Below are 20,493 nucleotides of genomic sequence, written 5' to 3'. Positions count from 1 at the left end.
TGTTTCTCCAAGCACAGTAAATGCCTTCTCTTCTTGAACCCCGCGATGGTGAAATGACTAGAATATTGATGTCCAATTCCCTCCTCACTGCAGGATTGCCAAAGTTCTCACACAGAGACAGTCGATCCTTGGAGCATGCGTGCATGTTACACCAGTTTCTGAGGAGTACTGTGCCAGAAGAAAGGTAGGGGCAAGTCCGGACTCAAAAGGTGCAGCTAGCCCAATCTTTAGGGAACACTACTCTGGTCCCTGATGAGAGATCTTCCCTCCAGCATATCTCAATCCAGAAGACAGGGCATACTGCAGTGCAGGGCTGAAGACAGGGAGGAATCAACATGGAGACCCAAGTGACATTATGTAGCGAAGTGAACTGGTGCCTTGGTAGGTGGGTATCAGCACAAGGCAGCGGCTGTGTGTGTCTGCAAGGAGGGGCGGGGGAAGAGAGCAGAAAGGGAAGTGGTGCTTCTGTGGGGAGGCGAAAGGAGGGAGTTTACTCAGGTCATGCCCTTCATTTCAGGCTCCTCAGAACACACATACTCATCCTGAAGCTCCAAGGGTTAGACATTGAATACTGAGATTTCAGGCTGAAAAGTCCACATAGGCTTAGCAGGGAGTAGGTCTATCATTCCCACCTCATGTGTGAGTGACTAGTACACAATGACTGGCATGTATACGGTCTCTATATCTTGTGCATGCACGGAATCTAAGGCAGTAGCAATCTGCTCCTGGTATGATGAAAATTCACAGCATGTACACTGCACTTTCGAGGAACAGTAATTTGCAAGAGATCCCTTCTTACAATGTAACCTGGTCCCTGAGCAAGAATACCCACTGGGGTTTGGTGCTGTGAGAGTCCAGAGATTCCCTTCGTGCTAATCAGCCAGGTTTGCTCTTATTTTTTCCCCCCAGCATATATCTTTGCACACCCACATTACACTCCAAAACACTATGCAAGGGTCCACTAGTGTTATTTGTATTGCAGTAGCACCTAGAGAATCAAGCGGAGATCAGGGCCCCATTCTTCTAGGCACTGTACATTGTGTGTGTGGGGGGGAACGGGGGGACGGAGGGGGAGTGAGGCACAGAAAGGTTAAGTGACTTACCCAAGATCACATAGTGAGTCTGTGGTAGAACCAGAAACTGAACCCATATCTCCTGAGTCTCAGTCTGATGCCTCAAGGACAAAAGGATCTTTCCACCAACTGGGACCAAACCATAGCAGACTCTTGCACAACCACATGATCGCATAGGAACAAGGGTTTCAGAGATATTTTTCTTACCAGGTCTTTATTGACGAATCCCCAGATTCCAGCAGCCACTTCACAAGCAAACAGGATCACCAGGCAAGTGAAGAACTGTGAAGACAGATTAAGAGAGGGACATTAAGAGGCTTGACTACAGGGCAGGGAAAGGGGCTTTGGGAAGGGCAGCTCACAGTTCCACTTGATGAAGAATGGGGCAGAATTGTCCCACCAGGGAAAAAATATGGTTCAACTGATGGGGATAGCAACATGGCTTCAATGGCTCAAGGATTCTGTGGCAAAAACATTCTACATGCATGGTACCGGGAGAGACCCTTGAGCAATTCCACTCTGGGAACCATTCAGGCTGGTTTGGGTTTGGGAGAGATTATCAGAGACCTGTCCGTCAATCAGAACAAGAGAAGAGGGACTCTGTGGAAAAAAAGAATCTTCCTGGGCTTACAGGGCACGTTGTGCAAGCTTCCTGCTTTGACACAAGCCGTTTTAGCTTTGCCAGCGTGGGGATAACAGCATGTACCAGCCACTGAGCAGCAGCAGTGCGTCAGGCTGTGATTGATGGAGGTTTCTCTTGGCAGCTGCAGCCCTGCAAAGCTACTGCAGTTTTTTGCATAAATATCAACACACATGGTTCTCACAGCCTCACCCTATTAGCACGTAACCCGAATACTCCACTCCTGCCAAGCCAGAACCTCCCTCTACAAGATTAATAGATTCCAGTGCCAGAAGGGACCCACTGTGATCATCTAGTCCAGGCCTGCACAACTCGTAAAGCGGCGAGGGCCACATTACTCCAAAGAAAACAGCTAAGGGCCGAAACCCCCCCGGCCCCACCGAAACACCCCCCCCAGCGCCGCCCAGCCCCCCGAAATACCCCCCCACCTCCGACTCGACGCTCGCCCCCCCCCAAATATAAAGCCTCATTCAAAAACCCAGGGGTCACTATATTACTGCATACGGCAGTCAATCAATGCAGTTGTAGATAAATCTCTGCATTATGCATTTTTGTATAACTTTTATATGACTTTGTATTGAACCTTGGTAATATGTTATAGCGGGCCCCTAAGGTAGTATAATTAAGGTAAAAGAAAAATGACTTTTTGCTAGAAGTAGAATAAGATCTCCCCCCCCACTTTGTAATCAATTGCCCTGTTGAATGAATGAGATGTGAATGAGGAAGGCGTGGAAGGCAGACACCTCCAAGACAGCTGCAACCCTTGGAGAGGGGCTAGGAGCCAGACCAAGGACAATCAAACTTGTCAGGTGGGCTGACTAGAGAAGAGCAGACATACTGACGGCCTCCGGGATTAGAAGCAAGCACCTTCCTTTGGGAACACCCTCTTTGCAGCATTCGGACAATCCCCAGCCCAGAGAAAAGCAGCAAAAAGGACCAATTTTTATGAGATGCAAGATCAGTAGAACAGGTCAGCCATCAACTCGCCGCTTGTCTTCTCACCCCCCCACAAGTATAAAGCCCCCCCGCCACTGCCCGCCCGCTCTCCCCGGCTTGCCTACTCACCCCCCACCGCCCGTTTGCTTCTTCAGCCCTCCCTCCCCCGCCGCCGGCTCACCTGCCCCCCCCGCCACTGCCCGCCCACTGAGATCGTGATCCCCCCCACCCCCACCTTGCCTACTCACCCCTCCCTCCCCCGCCGCCGGCTCACCTGCCCGTCCGCCGCCAGCTCACCTGCCTGCCTGCCCGCTGCTGGCCTCTTACCTTCTGCCGCTGCCCCCGCCCCCTGCCACTGGCTCACCCTCACTCCCCAGCCTGCCACTGGCCTCTTCACCACCCTGCCCACCCGCCGGCCGGCCGTTGGCTTGCCCCACCCCGCCGCTTGCCTACTCACCCTCCGCGGGCTGCACAGACTAGATTCTAGTCTGACCTGCACAACACAGCCCTTAGAACTTCCCCAAAATAATTCCTAGAACACGTCTTTTAGAAAGACATCCAGCCTTGATTTAAAAATTGCCCGTGGTGGAGAATCCACCCTGACCCTCGGTAAACATATGACTTATTTCCAGTCTGAATTTCGTCTCACTTCAAGTTCCAGCCATTGAATCATGTTGTACCTTTCTGTGTCTGACTGACGAGCCCATTATCAAAGATTTGTTTCCCATGCAGGTATTTAGAGACTGTAATCAAGTCACCCTTTAACCTTCTCTTTGTTAAGATAAATAGTGATAGATTAGGCTCCTGGAGCCTAAAGGCACATTTTCTAATCCTTTAATCATTCTCGTGGCTCTTCTCTGAATTCTCTCCAATTTAGCAACATCCTTCTTCAATTTTTGACAACACAACTGGACACAATATTCCAGCAGCGGTTGCACCAGTGCCAAATACAGGCATAAAAACCCATCTACTCCGACTCGAGATTCCTCTGTTTATGCATTCAAAGATAGTATAAGCTCTTTTGAGCATAACGTCTCCCTGTTGACTCCTGTTCCACCACCACGAGGGACAGACCTTTGGGTTTCCAGGAGAACTGGAGGGTTAATTTTTTATTCTGGCTTTGGGAGACTAATGAAAGAAGAGAAGCTAAATCACACTGGTCCAAGTCAAGTGCCATCTAAGTGTTCCTACTCCATTCCTGTGGGGATAGCATGGCGTGGGGAGTCCTCTGAGCATTTCCCACAGCCAGTACTGCTACACCATTCCCTAGACCAACTCGCTGCTGGGAAAGGCTGATGTCCTAGTTATCTGGCAGCCAACTTCTTGAAAGCTGAAAGGGAAGAGGTGGATGTGCAGATGAAAGAATACATCATAAAAAAGGGAGCACCTTATTATTGGCAATTGGGGTTTCTTTCCCAGTTTCACTCATTCACACACATGCACAATGATCCTAGGGGGTCAGGAAAAAGGAGTTTTTAAACTGTACTTGTAACAAAATTATTCTGTTTTTGTGGCCTCTGATCTGGAATGTCAGAGCCTAGACTCCAACATGTAAACTGAAAGGGATTACAAGAAGTAGAAGTGGCGCTCTTTACAAGAGAAAACTTTAGGCATTTGTAGCCAGTGACTGCGGTTTCAATTGTAACTTAATCCAAACAACTGTGGCAAGGCTGCTGTAATTCCCAGACTGGACACTAGGTTTCACTCTTGCAGTTGGTATCCTCTGGTGAGAAAAAGGTGTTTATTTACATGTCTTTGGAAAGCTGCACTTTTAGTCATTTTTGCAAGTCAGTTATGAAACTCTTCCTATATAAAGGTAATGTTCTGAGATACCCACTCCAGATTCCTGACCAGGCACTTGGTACTTCCAAAGGTGCTTCCTCCCACAGAGAACCCAGGCCAGATTTCACACAGAGCCTAGTGCAAGCAGGAGCAGGATTTAGGGAGTTTGGTCAGTGCTGCCTGACGACTCATACTGAAAACATGAGCAAAAAAACTCCATTCAGGCACATGCTATCAAGGCTCAGTGCCTTGACTTAAAGTGCTCCCCAGTAATATGGAATTCACACAGTCTATTCCTTACCCTTCTCCAGAACCGAGAGCCTTACTACATTTTCCCTTATAGCAAAAGCCACATTCCCAGGGTCCAGCTAGAAAGCTTGCCCTTCCATTAACAGGAGCCCCTGAAATCTTTTGAAGGTCACAGGACTGCAAAACAAGGAGTGATTTATTTCTTGCCGTCCAAAAAGCTATCCTGCATCTCACGATGCATATGGTGTGCACATTTAGTACCAACACCTTCTCTTTGTGTTATTCTCTTCCTGAGTCTCCATTGAAATAGTCATTTCCTTATGCATCTTCCTATGCTCCCCAAAGTTACATTCGTGGAGATGGCAGCAGCACAGAACTTTCAAGGTGTACTAGCGGAGGAAAACCTTCCTCCTACCAGCCACATAGTGAGAATAGCGTCTGTGGCATTAGAGTATTCTCAATAGATCACTTCCATGTTCCTAGTCTTTAGTGCCTCTGTCTCCAATCTGGCTTTTGTGGACAATTTAAATGCCATTGACTGCCTTGTATTACTCCTGTGTGATGAACATTTTCCCATGAACACCCATTATCCTCAGCCACATGGGGAGCGAGGTCACAGAGGGGAAATAAATACCTGGTGGGTTAAAACACTTTGCCTTGAAAGCTCCATGCCTCAGTGCACAGTAGCATCAGTTTCCTCATGTAACCACAGCTTATCAGGTGTCATTCACAAGGTGCCTCCAGCCTTCCCTTGGCAAGCAAAAGTGGGAGGGAGGGAGGGAGGGATGCAGTCAGCACTGCTAATCTCAGCTGTAGCAGTCAGTTTCACTATGAGGTCTCACATATATTCTGTCATCTGCCCATTAAATCTCCTTCTAGACTAGAGGCAGGGTATTCAATTACAGTAGTTCCCTGGTTTTACAAGAATTTGCTGACAAAGTCTATAACCTGGTATTCCCAAGGTCCTCAGGATCTCACTCAGACAACCCTTGCCATATTTGCCACTTGGTTCCTCTCACCTTCTATTGTTATTAGTAATTATATCTAGCTCTTAGATAGCACTTTTCATGAGGAGAGCTCAAAACATTCTACAAAGGAGATCAGGATCATTATCACCCTTTTATAAATGGGAAACGGAGGCACAGGGAACAGAAATGACTTGCCTAAGATCACCCATCAGGCTGGTGGCGGGAAACCTGAGTTCCATTCCTGGATCTGAGTCCCAATGGAGTGCTCAATCCCCTAACTGGAGAGGGCTGTGAAACATTTTCCCTTGGAAAGCCAAACAGACCAGAGTCTAGTCTAAGGCCTGGTCTACACTAGGCGTTTATGTCGAAGTTAGCGCCGTTAAATCGAATTAACCCTGCACCCGTCCACACTGCGATGCTATTTAGTTCGACATAGAGGTCTCTTTAATTCGACTTCTGTACTCCTCCCCGACGAGGGGAGTAGCGCTAAATTCGACATGGCCATGTCGAATTAGGCTAGGTGTGGATGGAAATCGACGCTAATAGCTCCGGGAGCTATCCCACAGTGCACCACTCTGTTGACGCTCTGGACAGCAGTGCGAGCTCGGATGCTCTGACCAGCCACACAGGAAAAGCCCCGGGAAAATTTGAATTTGAATTCCTTTTCCTGTCTGGCCAGTTTGAATCTCATTTCCTGTCTGGACATCGTGGCGAGCACAGCAGCACTGGCAACGATGCAGAGCTCTCCAGCAGTGATGGCCATGCAGTCTGTGAATAGAAAGAGAGCCCCAGCATGGACTGATCGTGAAGTCTTGGATCTCATCGCTGTGTGGGGCGATGAGTCCGTGCTTTCCGAGCTGCGATCCAAAAGAAGGAATGCAAAGATCTACGAGAAGATCTCTAAAGACATGGCAGAGAGAGGATACAGCCGGGATGCAACGCAGTGCCGCGTGAAAATCAAGGAGCTGAGACAAGGCTACCAGAAGACCAAAGAGGCAAACGGACGCTCCGGATCCCATCCCCAGACATCCCGTTTCTACGAGGCACTGCATTCCATCCTCGGTGCTGCCGCCACCACTACCCCACCAGTGACCGTGGACTCTGAGGATGGGATACTGTCCACGGCCGGTTCCTCAGACATGTTAGGGGACGGGGAAGATGAGGAAGGAGATGAGGAGGGCGAGGCAGTTGGCAGCTCTCACAACGCTGATTTCCCCGACAGCCAGGATCTCTTCATCACCCTTACAGAGATCCCCTACGAAGCGTCCCCAGCCATTACCCCGGACACAGAATCTGGTGAAGGATCAGCCAGTAAGTGTTGTAAACATCTAAACATTTATTTTTAACAAAACAGGAATATTAACAATTAAAAGAATGGGTTGTTCATGATTAGTGTGCCCTAGGCGCTTAACGGTTTAGTAAGGGGCAGTGCAAGTTTTGAAAAGAAATCTAGCAATGTCCGGTTTTCAGTGATTGTCCTGCACAAGCCGCTCTACTGTGTATTCCCTGCTACTGCAGCTACAGTAAAATGCGGTCTATATGTGCGGGGATAGAGCAGTAATCCTCCTGGGACATCTCGATGAAGCTCTCCTGGAGGTAACTTGAAAGCCGTTGCATGAGGTTCTTGGGGAGAGCGGCCTTATTGGGTCCTCCGAAGTACGACACGTTGCCGCGCCACGAGATTATCAGGTACTCGGGGATCATTGCTCTGCACAGCAGGGCGGCATACGGCCCTGGTCTTTGGAGGCTTTCCCGGAGCATTCTCTCTTTGTCGCTCTCGGAGATCCTCATCAGGGTGATGTCGGCCATGGTGACCTGCTTTTAATTAGGTAGGGGAATGTTAGTGTTGGGACTGCTTTCCCGTTCCTTTACAGAACTGTAACCGCTGGTTTGCAGCCACGCGGTGGAGGCGGGAGAGGGGCAGCCGAAAGGGATCGTTCCCGGGGACAGCCGCGAGGGGGTGGGACAGGGGCAGAGTTCCCGCTTGCCGGATTGCTGGCAGCAGGGACTGACATTGATTTAAATGTGAAATGAGGCCAGTGGTAATATAAAAGTTTTAAACTGCCACAAGTGTACGGCTTACCATGTCTGCCTGCAACAGAAATTCCGTTGTGCTGCCTCGCTTCTCAAATGTGCTGTTCAAGACCCCAGGCACAGAATGCGAAGGCCGAGAATTCGACCTTGTGCTGAGTGCGCATGTGAAAGGTGCTGTGCATGGTCTTGTTCACAGAGAAAGACTATGTTCTTTGTTCACAACTACATTTATCTTTCAGAGGAATTCACTCCCTTTTTCCCATTTCCACAGCCCCGTCTGCGACTGTCTCACAACCTAGCCTGGAATCACACTCCCAGAGGCTAGCGCGGATTAGGCGTAGGAAGAAGAGGACACGGGAGGACATGTTCTCTGAGCTTATGGCCTCTTCCCAAGCCCAGGCAGCACAGCAGACCCAGTGGCGGGAGAACTTGACCCGAATGCACCAAGCCAACATGGATCGGGAGGAGAGGTGGCGGCAGGAAGACCAGCAGGCGACTCTAACGCTGCTTGGACTACTGAGGGAGCAAACGGACACACTCCGGCGCCTTGTGGATGTTCTGCAGGAACGGAGGCAGGAGGACAGAGCCCCGCTGCAGTCCATCTCTAACCGCCCTCCCCCGCCACCAAGTCCCATACCCACCTCACCCAAAGTGCAAAGAAGGAGAGGCGGCAGAGTCCCTGCTAACTCTCACTCCACCCCTGCAGAGAGCTCTAGTAGCAGAAGGCTCTCATTTCCCAAAATTTGAAAAGTTCTTTCCTTACCGCCTGACACAAGCCCACGTCCAAGTTTCACCTCCCAATGCCATGTGTAGTTGATAATAAAAAATTCGTTTCTGTTAACTACTGTTTCAATCATGTTCTTTTGGAGGAGGAGGGGAAAGGGGGTTGGAAATTGGACAGGACAGTCTCCTTTGGCAGGGTACATAGTCGGGGGCAGGCACAGCAGCAGGGCACATACACAGTGCAGTGATGCAGTGACTAGTTGCCCCGGTTAGTCTGGGAGGTTGTTTTGATGTAATGTTGGGGGGGGTGGGTTGCTCTGTGACTTTGTGGCGGGGGAGGGCAGTTACAGATCTTAAGCGCCGGTCCTTAGACAGGATCACAGAGCCACACAGCATGGGATCTGTAACCGTCCTCCCCCTGCCACAAAGTCAAATAGACCTCCCATACACACAGTCCCGATCAGGAGGGGTGACAGGCTCCGTTGAAACAAGCATCCCACCGCAGCGGAGCCTGTCAATCCTTGAGTTTAGAAGCTGCATTCGCATCACAACACTAGACCCGCCCCGCACCACAGTCTGCGTCCCAGTTTTAAAAAATTCCCGCTAAAACAGTATTAAAGAAAACGGTGTGCTTTAACAAAGTAGAACTATTTTTATTTCGACACGTGTGTTGGAGGGGGGGTGAAGGGGGTATGTAACTGGATAGGATAGTCAACATTACCTGGGTAAAGAAACGGGGGCAGGTTTAGCTTCTCAGTACACAAACTATAAAATCACAGGTTACCCTGCTCACTCAGGAACTTTGCTTTCAAAGCCTCCCGGATGCACAGCGCTTCCCGCTGGTCTCTTCTAATCGCCCGGCTGTCTGGCTGTGAGTAATCACCAGCCAGGCTATTTTCCTCAACCTCCCACCCCGCCATAAAGGTCTCCCCCTTGCTCTCACAGAGATTGTGGAGCACACAGCAAGCTGCTATAACAATGGGGATATTGGTTTCGCTGAGATCACAGCGAGTCAGTAAGCTTCTCCATCTCCCCTTGAGACGGCCAAAAGCACACTCCACCACCATTCTGCACTTGCTCAGCCGGTAGTTGAAGAGTTCTTTTTCAGTGTCCAGGGCGCCAGTATAGGGCTTCATGAGCCAGGGCATTAGCGGGTAGGCTGGGTCCCCGAGGATGACTATAGGCATCTCCACATCCCCAACAGTTATTTTGTGGTCCGGGAAGTAAATACCTTGTTGCAGCCGTCTAAACAGACCAGAGTTCCTGAAAACACGAGCGTCATGAACCTTGCCCGGCCATCCCACGTAGATGTTGGTAAAACGTCCCCTATGGTCCACCAGTGCTTGCAGCACCATGGAAAAGTATCCCTTTCGGTTAATGTACTGGGTGGCCTGGTGGTCCGGTGCCAGGATAGGGATGTGAGTTCCATCTATGGCCCCACCGCAGTTTGGGAATCCCATCGCTGCGAAGCCATCTATGATCGCCTCCACGTTTCCCAGGGTCACTACCTTTGGCAGCAGTACATCAACGATTGCCTTCGCTACTTGCATCACAACAACCCCCACGGTAGATTTGCCCACCCCAAACTGGTTCGCGACTGACCGGTAGCTGTCTGGCGTTGCAAGCTTCCACAGGGCTATGGCCACTCGCTTCTGTACACTCAGTGCAGCTCGCAACCGGGTGTCACTGCGCTTCAGGGCAGGGGACAGCAACTCACAAAGTTCCAGGAAAGTTCCCTTCCGCATGCGAAAGTTTCGCAGCCACTGGGATTCATCCCAGACCTGCAGCACTATGCGGTCCCACCACTCAGTGCTTGTCTCCCGTGCCCAGAATCGCCGTTCCACGGCATCAACATGACCCATTGCCACTGTGATGTCCTCGGCGCTGGGTCGCCTGCTTTCTGACAGGTCTGTGCTACTCTCAGACTTCAGGACATCACCGCGGTGCCGTAGCCTCCTTGCCTGACTTTTCTGCATCTGCCTCAGGGAAACCTTTATGATAAGCTGCGAGACGTTGAGAGCGGCCACAACTGCAGCGATGGTCGCAGCGGGCTCCATGCTCGGAGTACAGTGGCGTCCGCGCTGTCAATGACTGGAAAAGCGCGCGAACTGTTTTCCCGCCGGCGCTTTCAGGGAGGGAGGGCGGGAGTGATGGACGGATGACGACAGTTTCCCAAAAGCACCCTCGACTCATTTTGTTACCCAGAAGGCATTGCCGGCTACACCCAGAATTCCAATGGGCAGAGGGGACTGCGGGAACTGTGGGATAGCTGACCACAGTGCACCGCTTCGAATGTCGACGCTATCACCGTTAGTGTGGACGCACAAAGTCGAATTACTGTCCTTAGTGTGGACACACACGTTCGACTTTGCAATATCGATTACAAAAATTCGATGCAAGTAAAATCGAACTACTCTCGTAGTGTAGACAAGGCCTAAGATTACAACCCAGCCTAGGACTAATTTTAAACAAATAAACTCCCCCACAAGTAGAGGCTTTTGGGGTGCTGTGTTTTCTTTAAGGACATACACACAGAGATGGCAGCAGGAAGCTGTCTCATAAGGATAGATTTCTTTCCCAGAATACACAGGATGTACCATTGCAATGTGTCTTAATTACAGGCAGTCCATGAACACACTGGAGCGCTGGAATTTCTCCAGCCAGAGTCCTTTACAGCACTGGGATTCAATGCAGACATGAACTTCCACCCAAAGCTCAGACCAAAACTTGCAAGAGTCAAAGAAAGTTCAGAAATCGATAGTTCCCTCATTCACCTCTTATTTTTCAAACTTTTATGGCTCTGTAGTTCTGGATTTTGAAAGTACCAAAACTTCACAAGAACAAGCTGGAAATATCATGGAATAGTCTATTTTGAAAACTCAGGAAGCTGGACAGATGATTAATCCAGACTTACTTCCCACTCTGAACACTAAGATTGGCTAAGATTCCCTCTCTTTACAAGCAGCACAATCATCTTCACGCTTCAATGGTTTAGTTTACCAGGGCTCCATTATGCAGGTTCCCCTGTTGATAGATATATACTGGACCGTATAAACGGAGGAACTGGCAACTGTTTATCACATATCTAAAGCACCTAGCCCAGTTTTAGGTACTGAGTAGTCCCTACTGGAATTCCATGGTTAGAGAGGAAGAGATATGGTGGAGGTCAAGCTGAATGGGGACAACAGCATTGTGTGGGCTTGGAGTTTGTGCAAATGTTAATAGAACAGAACCTGCCCAGAGTCCTGAACTGTAGGATCACGCTGATAATGCTTGCTTGCTTGAATAACAAATTTCCCAGCATTTACCACCTCACTGTGGTGCTCTAGGAAGCTTTAGCCAAACACCTACTCAGGGCCACAGCACAGCCAGTTAACCTTTAAGGAACTGGATTATCCACTTGAGGCAGAAACTGATTTCCAGGGTTTGGGCAGTTTGTAGGGGACACTAGGTAAGAAAGAAGTGGGAGGGTCTCTGTGGCTGCTTGGAGGCACTGTGTTCAGAGTGGGTCAAATAAATGCAGCAAGTCCCAACTGGCCTCATTTCCCTGTGACTGCTGGGATGAATCTCAGTGTGTCCTGCTTCCTACACCCTCCCATCCTACTGGTGGCTCCTGCCCCCTTCCTGAGACCAGGAATCAGCAAGAGGCTGGTGATGTTCATTAGCAGCACAAACTTTCTGACAGTCCAGAACTGCACAGTGCAAACTCCAGAGCTGGCTGGAAAGCAAGGGAGACTGCTCCTCTTCTGACACTCACAGGGAATCTCACTTCCAAAAGAGCAGGGGGTGGTAGAGAAAGAGTGGTACCCAGGGAGACTACACTCATCCTCCGAGAACACTGAAGCTATTTACACCTTTAGTCCAAGGGTCTCAAACTCAATTTACCTTAGGGCCAGTGCCAGTCCTCAAATCCTCCCAGCAGGCCAATGTCACTGAACATGGTGTTCAGAGAAGAAAATGTTTATATTGTATTTTTTATTTCAAATTTCTTAGAAATAATAAAACTGTTTATACAATTCTTCGCCTGTCAGAGTTTTTAGTGTTTGCCAGGCACCTGGCAACACTTCAGTTCTGTCAGTTTGTTGATGTTTGGCTTCAGTGACTGAGCAGTTGAAACCTTCAGGATTGCAGCAAGGTGTTCATCAGATAGTTGTGTTCGGTATTTTGACTTGTTTATATTCATTGTGGAAAAAGGGTTTCAGAGTAGCAGCCGTGTTAGTCTGTATCCGCAAAAAGAACAGGAGTACTTGTGGCACCTTAGAGACTAACAAATTTATTAGAGCATAAGTTTTCGTGGACTACAGCCCACTTCTTCGGATTGGGCTGTAATCCACGAAAGCTTATGCTCTAATAAATTTGTTAGTCTCTAAGGTGCCACAAGTACTCCTGTTCTTATTGTGGAAAAAAGTGACCCTGCCTCCATGGCTGACTCTGCCCGGCAACTAATGATGCTGCCTCCATGGCTAACTCTGCCTGGCGACTAGTGAGGATATCTCTGTTCCTCTCCCCCAGCCAATGGGAGCTGCAGGGGCAAGGAGGGGAGGTGGCACCTGCAGCTGGCAGCGTGTCTGCCTGCATCTCTCCTCTGCAGGATGCAGTGGGGAGGTTCTCGGGCCGCAGATGGCCCGCGGGCCGGGAGTTTAAGATCCCTGCTTTAGTCTGTGTCCGAAAGCTTAGCTCCCATCATCATCATAGACTATTAAAGACCGGAGAGAGCTAGTCTTATCCAGTGGCCAATGTAACATTCTTTCCCTACATGCTGCTCTCCAGTACTCCATTCAGTCCAGTTTTAAACGACTCCCACTACTTCCCGCAAACAAAATTTTAGATCTGTTAAGAGATCTGCCTGATACCATGTAGTGTTCAAGCATTTGTGTCTCTTACCGTTCCCAGAAGGCACTGGGACTCCTGGATAGCACCGTAGCATCCCAGGAACCCCACAAACATCATCACTGCACCAACAGCAATCAGGATGTAGATCCCTGCAAAAGGAGAGAGACACGGGTAGGGCAAACATGTTAGTGAAGAGTCTTCACCAGAAACATTCTATCATTTAACTAGATATTAGCACTCTGAAAAACTAATTACAAGTTTGGATAACTATGGCCCAGGAGAAGCATAGCAGGAGGTGCTGCAAGTCAAGATTGTGTTATATGAGCAGAGACGTGTAGAGAAAGTACTATAGCTGGGGCGCCATTCACTCTTATGAATACTTTCCTTTAAAAACAAAACAAAACACCATACTAAAATTCAACAGACATAATAAAAATATAATAGAACATAAATGTTAGCATTTATGCTAACCTGCTAGTTAAGGTTGAGTTCCAATATCTGCTTCAAGCCACTCCTAATACCCATCCTTTACAAAAATTAAGAAGTTGCATATTATTGCCTCAGACAGATTTCTTTTTCAAATGAAAATGCCCATAGCTGATTTCTCAGTTTGAGCCAATGTCTACTTGATCATTTGAGTGTGAAAATGAAGCGTGTGTGAACACACACCTCAGAATCCAAAAGTGCCGGAAGCTAGTAATTTCAAACTGGTTTTATTTAAATCAATAAATAAATCTAAGAGATTGAAGAAGCCCATGATCTCTGTAAGCACCTCAAGCCAAGTCAGTCTTTATTTAAAAAAAGGAAAAGAAAAGAAAATTTAAAGTCAGTGAAACCAAAGGCAAAACATGCAAACAAAATCAAACCAGCAAACAGTTACCCCTCCAAATAACAAGGCAGTGCAATGCTGAGGTTGGGAACTCGAGCACTCAAAAGTAACAAAATGCTAGAAGCGAAGGTAGCTCCCACAGTGTAGTGGTTTAGATTCCTTTTATCCTTGTAAACCTTAAAATGTATTGTTTGGTTTTAAGAGTGGGTTTTTCAGAAGTGCACATCATTGGCTTAGCTCTGTTCCTACTAAAAAGTCTACCATTGACTTCAATGGGAGTAACATTAGGTCAGTGTGGAACACTTTGGAAAATCCAACCCTGGGTGCAGTATTTGTTTATTTCACTTTGGATTTTTGAGAACAAAAGAGGTGGATATCCCAAGCTCTAGGTACCCTAAGATGTTACTTAAATGAATCAGCAGCAACTATGCAATATAGAGCAGTAACTAAACTATGCTACAGTAAGTCATGTGGTTCAGTAAAACTCAGCCACCAGCACGGCTTTGTCAAGAACAAGTCATCCCACACCAACTTAATTTCCTTCTTTGACAGGGTTACTGGCCTAGTGGATAGTGGGGAAGCAATACACATGATACATCTTGATTTTAGTAATGCTTTTGAGATAGTCCCACAGGACATTCTCAAACTAGGAAAAATGGTGTCTAAGTGAAATTACTAAAAAGGTGGATGCACAACTGGATGAAAATCCTACTCAAAGAGTAGTTATCAATGATTCACTGGGAGGACGTACCTAGTGGGGACTCAGAGGTCTGTCCTGGTCTGGTACTATTAAATATTTTAATTAATGACTTGGATAATGGAGTGGAGAGTATGCTTATAAAATCTGCTGATTGCACCAGTCTGGGAAGGCTTGCAAGCACTTTGGAGGACATGATTAGAATTAAAACAACCTTGAGAAATACAGAGAATTGGTCTGAAATCAACAAGATGAAATTAAATAAAGACCAATGCAAAATACTTCATTTAGGAAGGAAAAAAAAATCAAATGCACACCTATAAAATAGGGAATAACTGTCTAGGCAGTAGTACAGCTGAAAAGGATCTGGGGGTTACAGTGAATCACAAACTAAATGAATCCACAATGTGATGCAGTTGCAAAAAATGCTTATATTCTGGGGTATATTAACAGGAATGTCATATGTAAGACACAGGAGACAATTGTCCTGCTTTATTCAGCATTGGTGAGGCCTCAGCTGGAGCACTGTGTCCAGTTCTGGGTGTCACACTTTAAGACGTGGATAAATTGGAGAGAGTTCAGAGGAGAGCAACGAAAATGATAAAAAGTTTAGGAAACCTAAACTATGAGAAAAGGTTAACGAAACAGGGCATGTTTAGTCTTGGGGAAAAAAACCCAAAACCAGACGACGACTGAAGGGGGACCTGACGATAGTCTTCAAACATGTTAAGAGCTGTTATGAGGAGGATGATGATTAATGTTTGCTATGTCCACTGAAGGTAGGACAAGTAATCTACTTAATCAGCACCTGGGAGATTTAGGTTAGGAATTAGGAAAAAGCTTTCTAAGGATAAGGATAGTTAAATACTGGAATATATTTCTGAGGTAGGCTATAGAATCCCTGTCACTGGAGGTTTAAGAACAGGTTAGACAAACACCTGTCACGGATGGTCTAGGTATACTTGGTCCTGCCTCATCACAGTGGATATGGACTAGATCAGTGGTTCTCAAACTTATTTGATCAAGACTCCTCCTCCAGTTTGTATCTGTAGTAGTTTACACACAGACACACACACACACACACACACACACCCCTTGGGTGCCCAGCCAGCAGCCACCGCTCTCTGGCTGGCCAGCTCTAAAGGTAGAGCGGTGGCCGCTGGCCGGGTGCTCAGCTCTGAAGACAGCGCTGCCCGCCAGTAGCAGCACTGAGTAAGGGTGGCAATACCGCACCATCCTTAATTCTCCACTGCTGCTGGCGATGATACTGCCTTCAGAGCTGGGTGCCTGACCAGCAGCCGTTGCTCTCCAGCCACCCAGCTCTGAATGTGCGCAGTACATTTCCTCTCCCCTCCCCCCAAATACATTCCACACACACCAGTTTGAGAACCTCTGGACTAGATGACCTCTTGGGGCCCTTTGCAGTCTTACATTTCTATCATTCTATGGCAGAGATAATACTGTGGGAGCAGCCTGAATGTTTGGACTCTGCTAACTTTAGGAGTGTTTAATGTCTCATTGTTAATGTTGCATTTATGTAACAGATGTTGCTATGTACAGCCACCAGCAATTGGAGGAAACCAGCTGCAAGGGAAACAAAGGCAACAAGGGTTGCACTGAGGCAGTCAGGCGCAGAAGGAAGTTCCACTCCATGAAACCCAATGGGATTTGCAGTCAGTGACTCTGACTTCCTCATGGCAATGGACTGGTAATGGTCACTGAAAGACAAAGTAATTAATGTGGGAGGAAGCCAACTTACTTTCTGCACTCTTCCAAACCACAACCTGTGAGCGTCAAGTATTCTGGTTACCATCAGAATCCACAATGCTCACTCCTATAGTGTCAGCTTTGTAGTTCTTTAAGAATGGGGCTTTTAAGTTCTTTGATATAGGGACTGTATTTATACAGCACCTTGCACAATGGGATCCCAGTCCATGACCGGGGCTCTACGTGCTACTGCAATAGAAACAACACTCTTTCAGTATCCCCTCCATCCTCTTTCCTCTACACCTGAGTACCTCTGCATCCATCCACTCTCAGGCTGGTTGGAATGGTCACACAGATCCCATTGAGAACTACTCCATTCCCCCACAACCAGGAAGACTTGGTGTGTTTCCCCTGAAGCGCTTCCAGGAACTGCCAACCTTGGTGACAATCTGCTTTACACTCTAACATGGGGGACACAGAAAAACTAGGTGGGTCACAGAGACTTGTCAACTGGAGCAGGAGTCAGGAAGGGGCAAGAGCAACGCCTGGTGGCAAGGATGCTTGTTGCAGTTGTAAACCATGGAAGGGAAGATTTGGAGCCACGGGGAAGTGCCAATAGTTAGAATTTTGTGAGCCTGAGAGTTTGTTCCAATTCAAACATCAGCTCAGCTGCCAAAGGTCAAGTGGTGAACGACTGATGCAAAGGCAGATTGTTAGGAGGCCTATGAGATGGGGAAGTAGTGTTTTGGTGTGTGCATGGGGAGGAGGCACAGAGGGGCAAGAGGTGATGGGAAGGCATTAACACAATCTTGTCAGATGAAGATTGGCAGGAGGCCAGCATACAACTCCACAGACCCGGATTGATGACAGACTACCATTAAATCAGGAGAAGAGAGCTATCATGACAAATGGACACAGGAGATAAAGTTACACATGGCAGACTAACTACCTGTGACAAAGTGGAGGGCTCTGGACTCCCCCTCATCTCTCTGCATGCGCTTTGACAACTCAGGTATTATTGAACTGGACTAACCGAAGGGACAGAGGGAAAGTTTTTAAAGACAGACAAGCTGACTGGAGGAATTCCTTTCTGTAACGGATCTCGCTAAATCCTGTCTCGCTGCCCTCAGAGTCAAAACTTCAATGAGGGGAGGGAGGGTAGAGAAAGATCTTGTATCCCCCTTTGCGGAAAAAGTGGTGGAGCAGCTTGTGCTGTAGGCAATGTTAGAGGTCAGAACACCATGCATTTGTGGAGACAAACTCCGCTAAATCGTTATATTAAAAGAATTGGAAATAAAGGAGGATTAGAGGAGGAAGATGGGTCAATGAGGGGAGAAGGAAGGGAAGAGGGTAACTCTCCCATTAACAAAAATCCTAGTAAGTGTTGTGGGGGGTGTTGGGAGGGAAAAACAGGGGGAGGTTTGTCTTTAGTTTACACTGGACTGTGGTCAAAGCAGTGTGTCATTCAGGACGAGAACGGAGTACTTTTTTTGATTAATAGATTTGTTTTTGTCAAAAGAATGCAATTTTTGGTGCTCTGCAACTTTTCACAAGTTTGTGTTGAATTCAATTAGGGTGACCAGATGTCCCATTTTTAAAGCGACAGTCCCGTTTCTGGGGACTTATATAGGCACCTATTACTCCTCACCCCTTGTCCCGTTTTTTTCCACAGCTGCTATCTGGTCACCCTAAATTCAATTAATAGTTTTGGCTGAGGGGAAAACCCTACTTCTTTTAAAAGTCAACATGCTGCATTTTGACCCATTTTCTCCAGAAATGGCATTTCAAAATTTGGCCAATTTTAAAAATATAAAGGGTGAAACGAACCCGAACATGGCCAAATCAAAACATGAAAAAACAAACAAACAAACAAACAAAAAACCCATTTAAAAATTTGGCTTTGAGTTGTCAAACATTTCAGTCAAATTATGAAATTATGTTTTTCAGGATTTTTGTATGACAAAAAATTTTGGGGAAAAAAACAAACAAACTTTTGGCTTGAAGCAAACTGGATTCCTCACCGCACCCGCCACATGTTTCAGAATCAGTTCTGTCCCCAAACAAACAAAACAAAAAAATCCATTAAACTTGCTCAGCTCTGTTCGGGACAGAATGCAGATGCAAAGCCAGGAGGAGAGTTCTCCCATTTTCAGTGGGAGCATGAGGGAGAAAGTTATTTTTTTGCACTCAGAGATTTAAGGACTGGCCAGGCCAAACTCCTGGGTCTCTGCCAGAAGCAGCTTGTTGTGTGGCTGCTTCTCAGTACTCTCAGTCCTACCCAGAAGCATGGGCAGACAGACAGCAGGGACAGAATCCCTGCTTTCTCTGCCACTCTCCCTAATGAGCTGTCTGTAGATAATGAAGTTGCAGCCAGCATAGGAAGTTCCCTTTAGCATGCTGATTATTTCCTTGAATGAAAAGGAGAATCTGAACAGGATGCCAGAGTCTGCCTGTAATGTACTCTAGGCCCAGTCCCTGAAAAAAAGAAATACCCGAACTGGATTCTAGCCCACTGGAAAGGAATCTGGAATTGGATGCAGCCCCACTTCCAAGCTCTGTATCAATTCATGGTAGGGAAGAAAATCCAGGCGCCGGAGAAGCTGGATTTTCAGTACAACAGACCCCATGTCCTACTTGGAGTTTCCTAACTGAAGTCCAGAGGATGGAAGTTGTTCCTCTGGGGAAGTGAGGGCGGATAGCCTAGTGGGGAAAGCATCGGGATGGCTGGACTGCACTCCGAAAGCGACACAAAGGCTGAAAGGCTTTTGGGACTCAAGCCAGTTTCTCTCTAAGACACAAACAAATGGCCTTTATAAGAGCCAGAGCAATGGAAGCTACTGGAAGCCAACAGAGTGGGATGCTTCTCTACAGTTTATTTAAACCAAAAAAAAAAAAAAAAAATCATCAGACAATACGCTCTTGTACACTGGAGACTCCACAGTGACCAAGTTAGCAGCTTTCCTGAGGGAAAGGCAGTGCCAAAAGTTCAAGAATCAAGCCACTGAGTCACTTGGGGGAGGGGTGTCCTTGCATATTTTCCTAGGGTTACCATACGTCCGGATTTTCCCGGACATGTCCGGCTTTTGGGGGCTCAAATCCCCGTCCGGGGGGAAATCCCCAAAAGCCGGGCATGTCCTGGAAAATCGGGAGGGAGGGCTCGGCCGGGGCCTCTTTGGCCGGGGCCGGGCCGGGGTCGCGGGGCCGGGGGCATGGTGCCGGGCCGGGCGTGGTGCCGGGCGGGGAGCCGGGGACGCAGTGCCGGGCCGGGGTCCGGGCCGGGCCCGCGGGGGGGGTGCGCTGGGCCGCGGGGCCGGGAGCCGGGCCGGGCCGCCGGGGGGTGCGCTGGGCCGCGGGCCGGTCCAGGGTAGTGGGGGGGTGCGCTGGGCCGCGAGCCGGTCCGGGCCGCCGGGGGGTGCGCTGGGCCGCGGGGCCGTGAGCCGGTCCGGGGTAGCAGGGGGGTGCGCTGGGCCGCGGGGCCGGGAGCCGGTTCGGGCCGCCGGGGGGTGCGCTGGGCCGCGGAGCCGGGAGCCGGTCCGGGGTAGCGGGGGGGGGGGGGGGGGTGCGCTGGGCCGCGGGGCCGGGAGCTGGTCCAGGGTCGCAGGGCCGAGCCACAGGGGGGTGCGCTGGGCCGCCGGGGGCCGGCAGTGCTGGGCGGGCCGGGGGTGGTCGGCCGGGGCCGGCACCCCAGGGCCCGAGCCGACCCAGGCTGGAGCCACCGGGGGGCCAGCCTGGGCCGCGCCTCCTCCCCCCACACTCCCCCTTACCTGCTTCAGGCTTCCCGCGAATTAAATGTTCGCAGGAAGCAGGGGAGGGGGCGGAGTTGGGGCCCCGTGGAGTGTCCTCCATTTGGAGGCACAAAATATGGTAACCCTATATTTTCCTCAAGCCCAATCTGAGGCTCTGAAGCCCATCTCAAAGGGGCTGGGGGAGAAAGGGTGGCCCTCTCTCCAGACCAGGGGCTATGCAGTCAAGAGAATTCCCTTTGCATTGTGCTCTGCAGCCTGACCTGGAATGAGCAGCCT

At 48.8% G+C, this 20,493-nt stretch overlaps 2 protein-coding genes across 2 annotated transcripts in view; one reads left to right on the top strand and one right to left on the bottom strand.

Annotated features, from left to right (window-relative positions):
- CD81 (CD81 molecule) overlaps positions 1–20,493 on the bottom strand; it is an 81,677-nt gene that overhangs the window by 7,169 nt on the left and 54,015 nt on the right. Inside the window, exons 3-4 of the mRNA XM_005288985.5 lie at positions 13,290–13,387; positions 1,281–1,355 (exon numbers count right to left, since the gene is read on the bottom strand). Of these exons, the coding sequence (XP_005289042.2) occupies positions 1,281–1,355; positions 13,290–13,387 (173 nt within the window). The remainder of the gene's footprint in view (positions 1–1,280; positions 1,356–13,289; positions 13,388–20,493) is intronic.
- LOC135983361 (uncharacterized) lies at positions 5,984–10,848 on the top strand. Its single transcript, XM_065594680.1, has 2 exons — positions 5,984–6,959; positions 7,954–10,848. Exons 1-2 carry the CDS (start codon positions 6,383–6,385, stop codon positions 8,427–8,429), a joined length of 1,053 nt encoding a protein of 350 aa, XP_065450752.1. The 5' UTR covers positions 5,984–6,382; the 3' UTR covers positions 8,430–10,848.

Source organism: Chrysemys picta, chromosome 4 (genome assembly GCF_011386835.1).
Source record: "Chrysemys picta bellii isolate R12L10 chromosome 4, ASM1138683v2, whole genome shotgun sequence".
In the NCBI taxonomy this organism is placed as follows: Eukaryota; Metazoa; Chordata; order Testudines; family Emydidae; genus Chrysemys; species Chrysemys picta.
Note: the sequence above shows the minus strand (reverse complement) of the source record. Positions and strands in the feature narration are given on the sequence as shown.

Coding starts and splice junctions, on each gene's coding strand:
- LOC135983361 (XM_065594680.1), top strand. CDS start 6,383: ATGCAGAGCTCTCCAGCAGTGATGGCCATGCAGTCTGTGAATAGAAAG. Junction 6,960..7,953: donor ATCTGGTGAAGGATCAGCCA/GTAAGTGTTGTA, acceptor CCATTTCCACAG/CCCCGTCTGCGACTGTCTCA.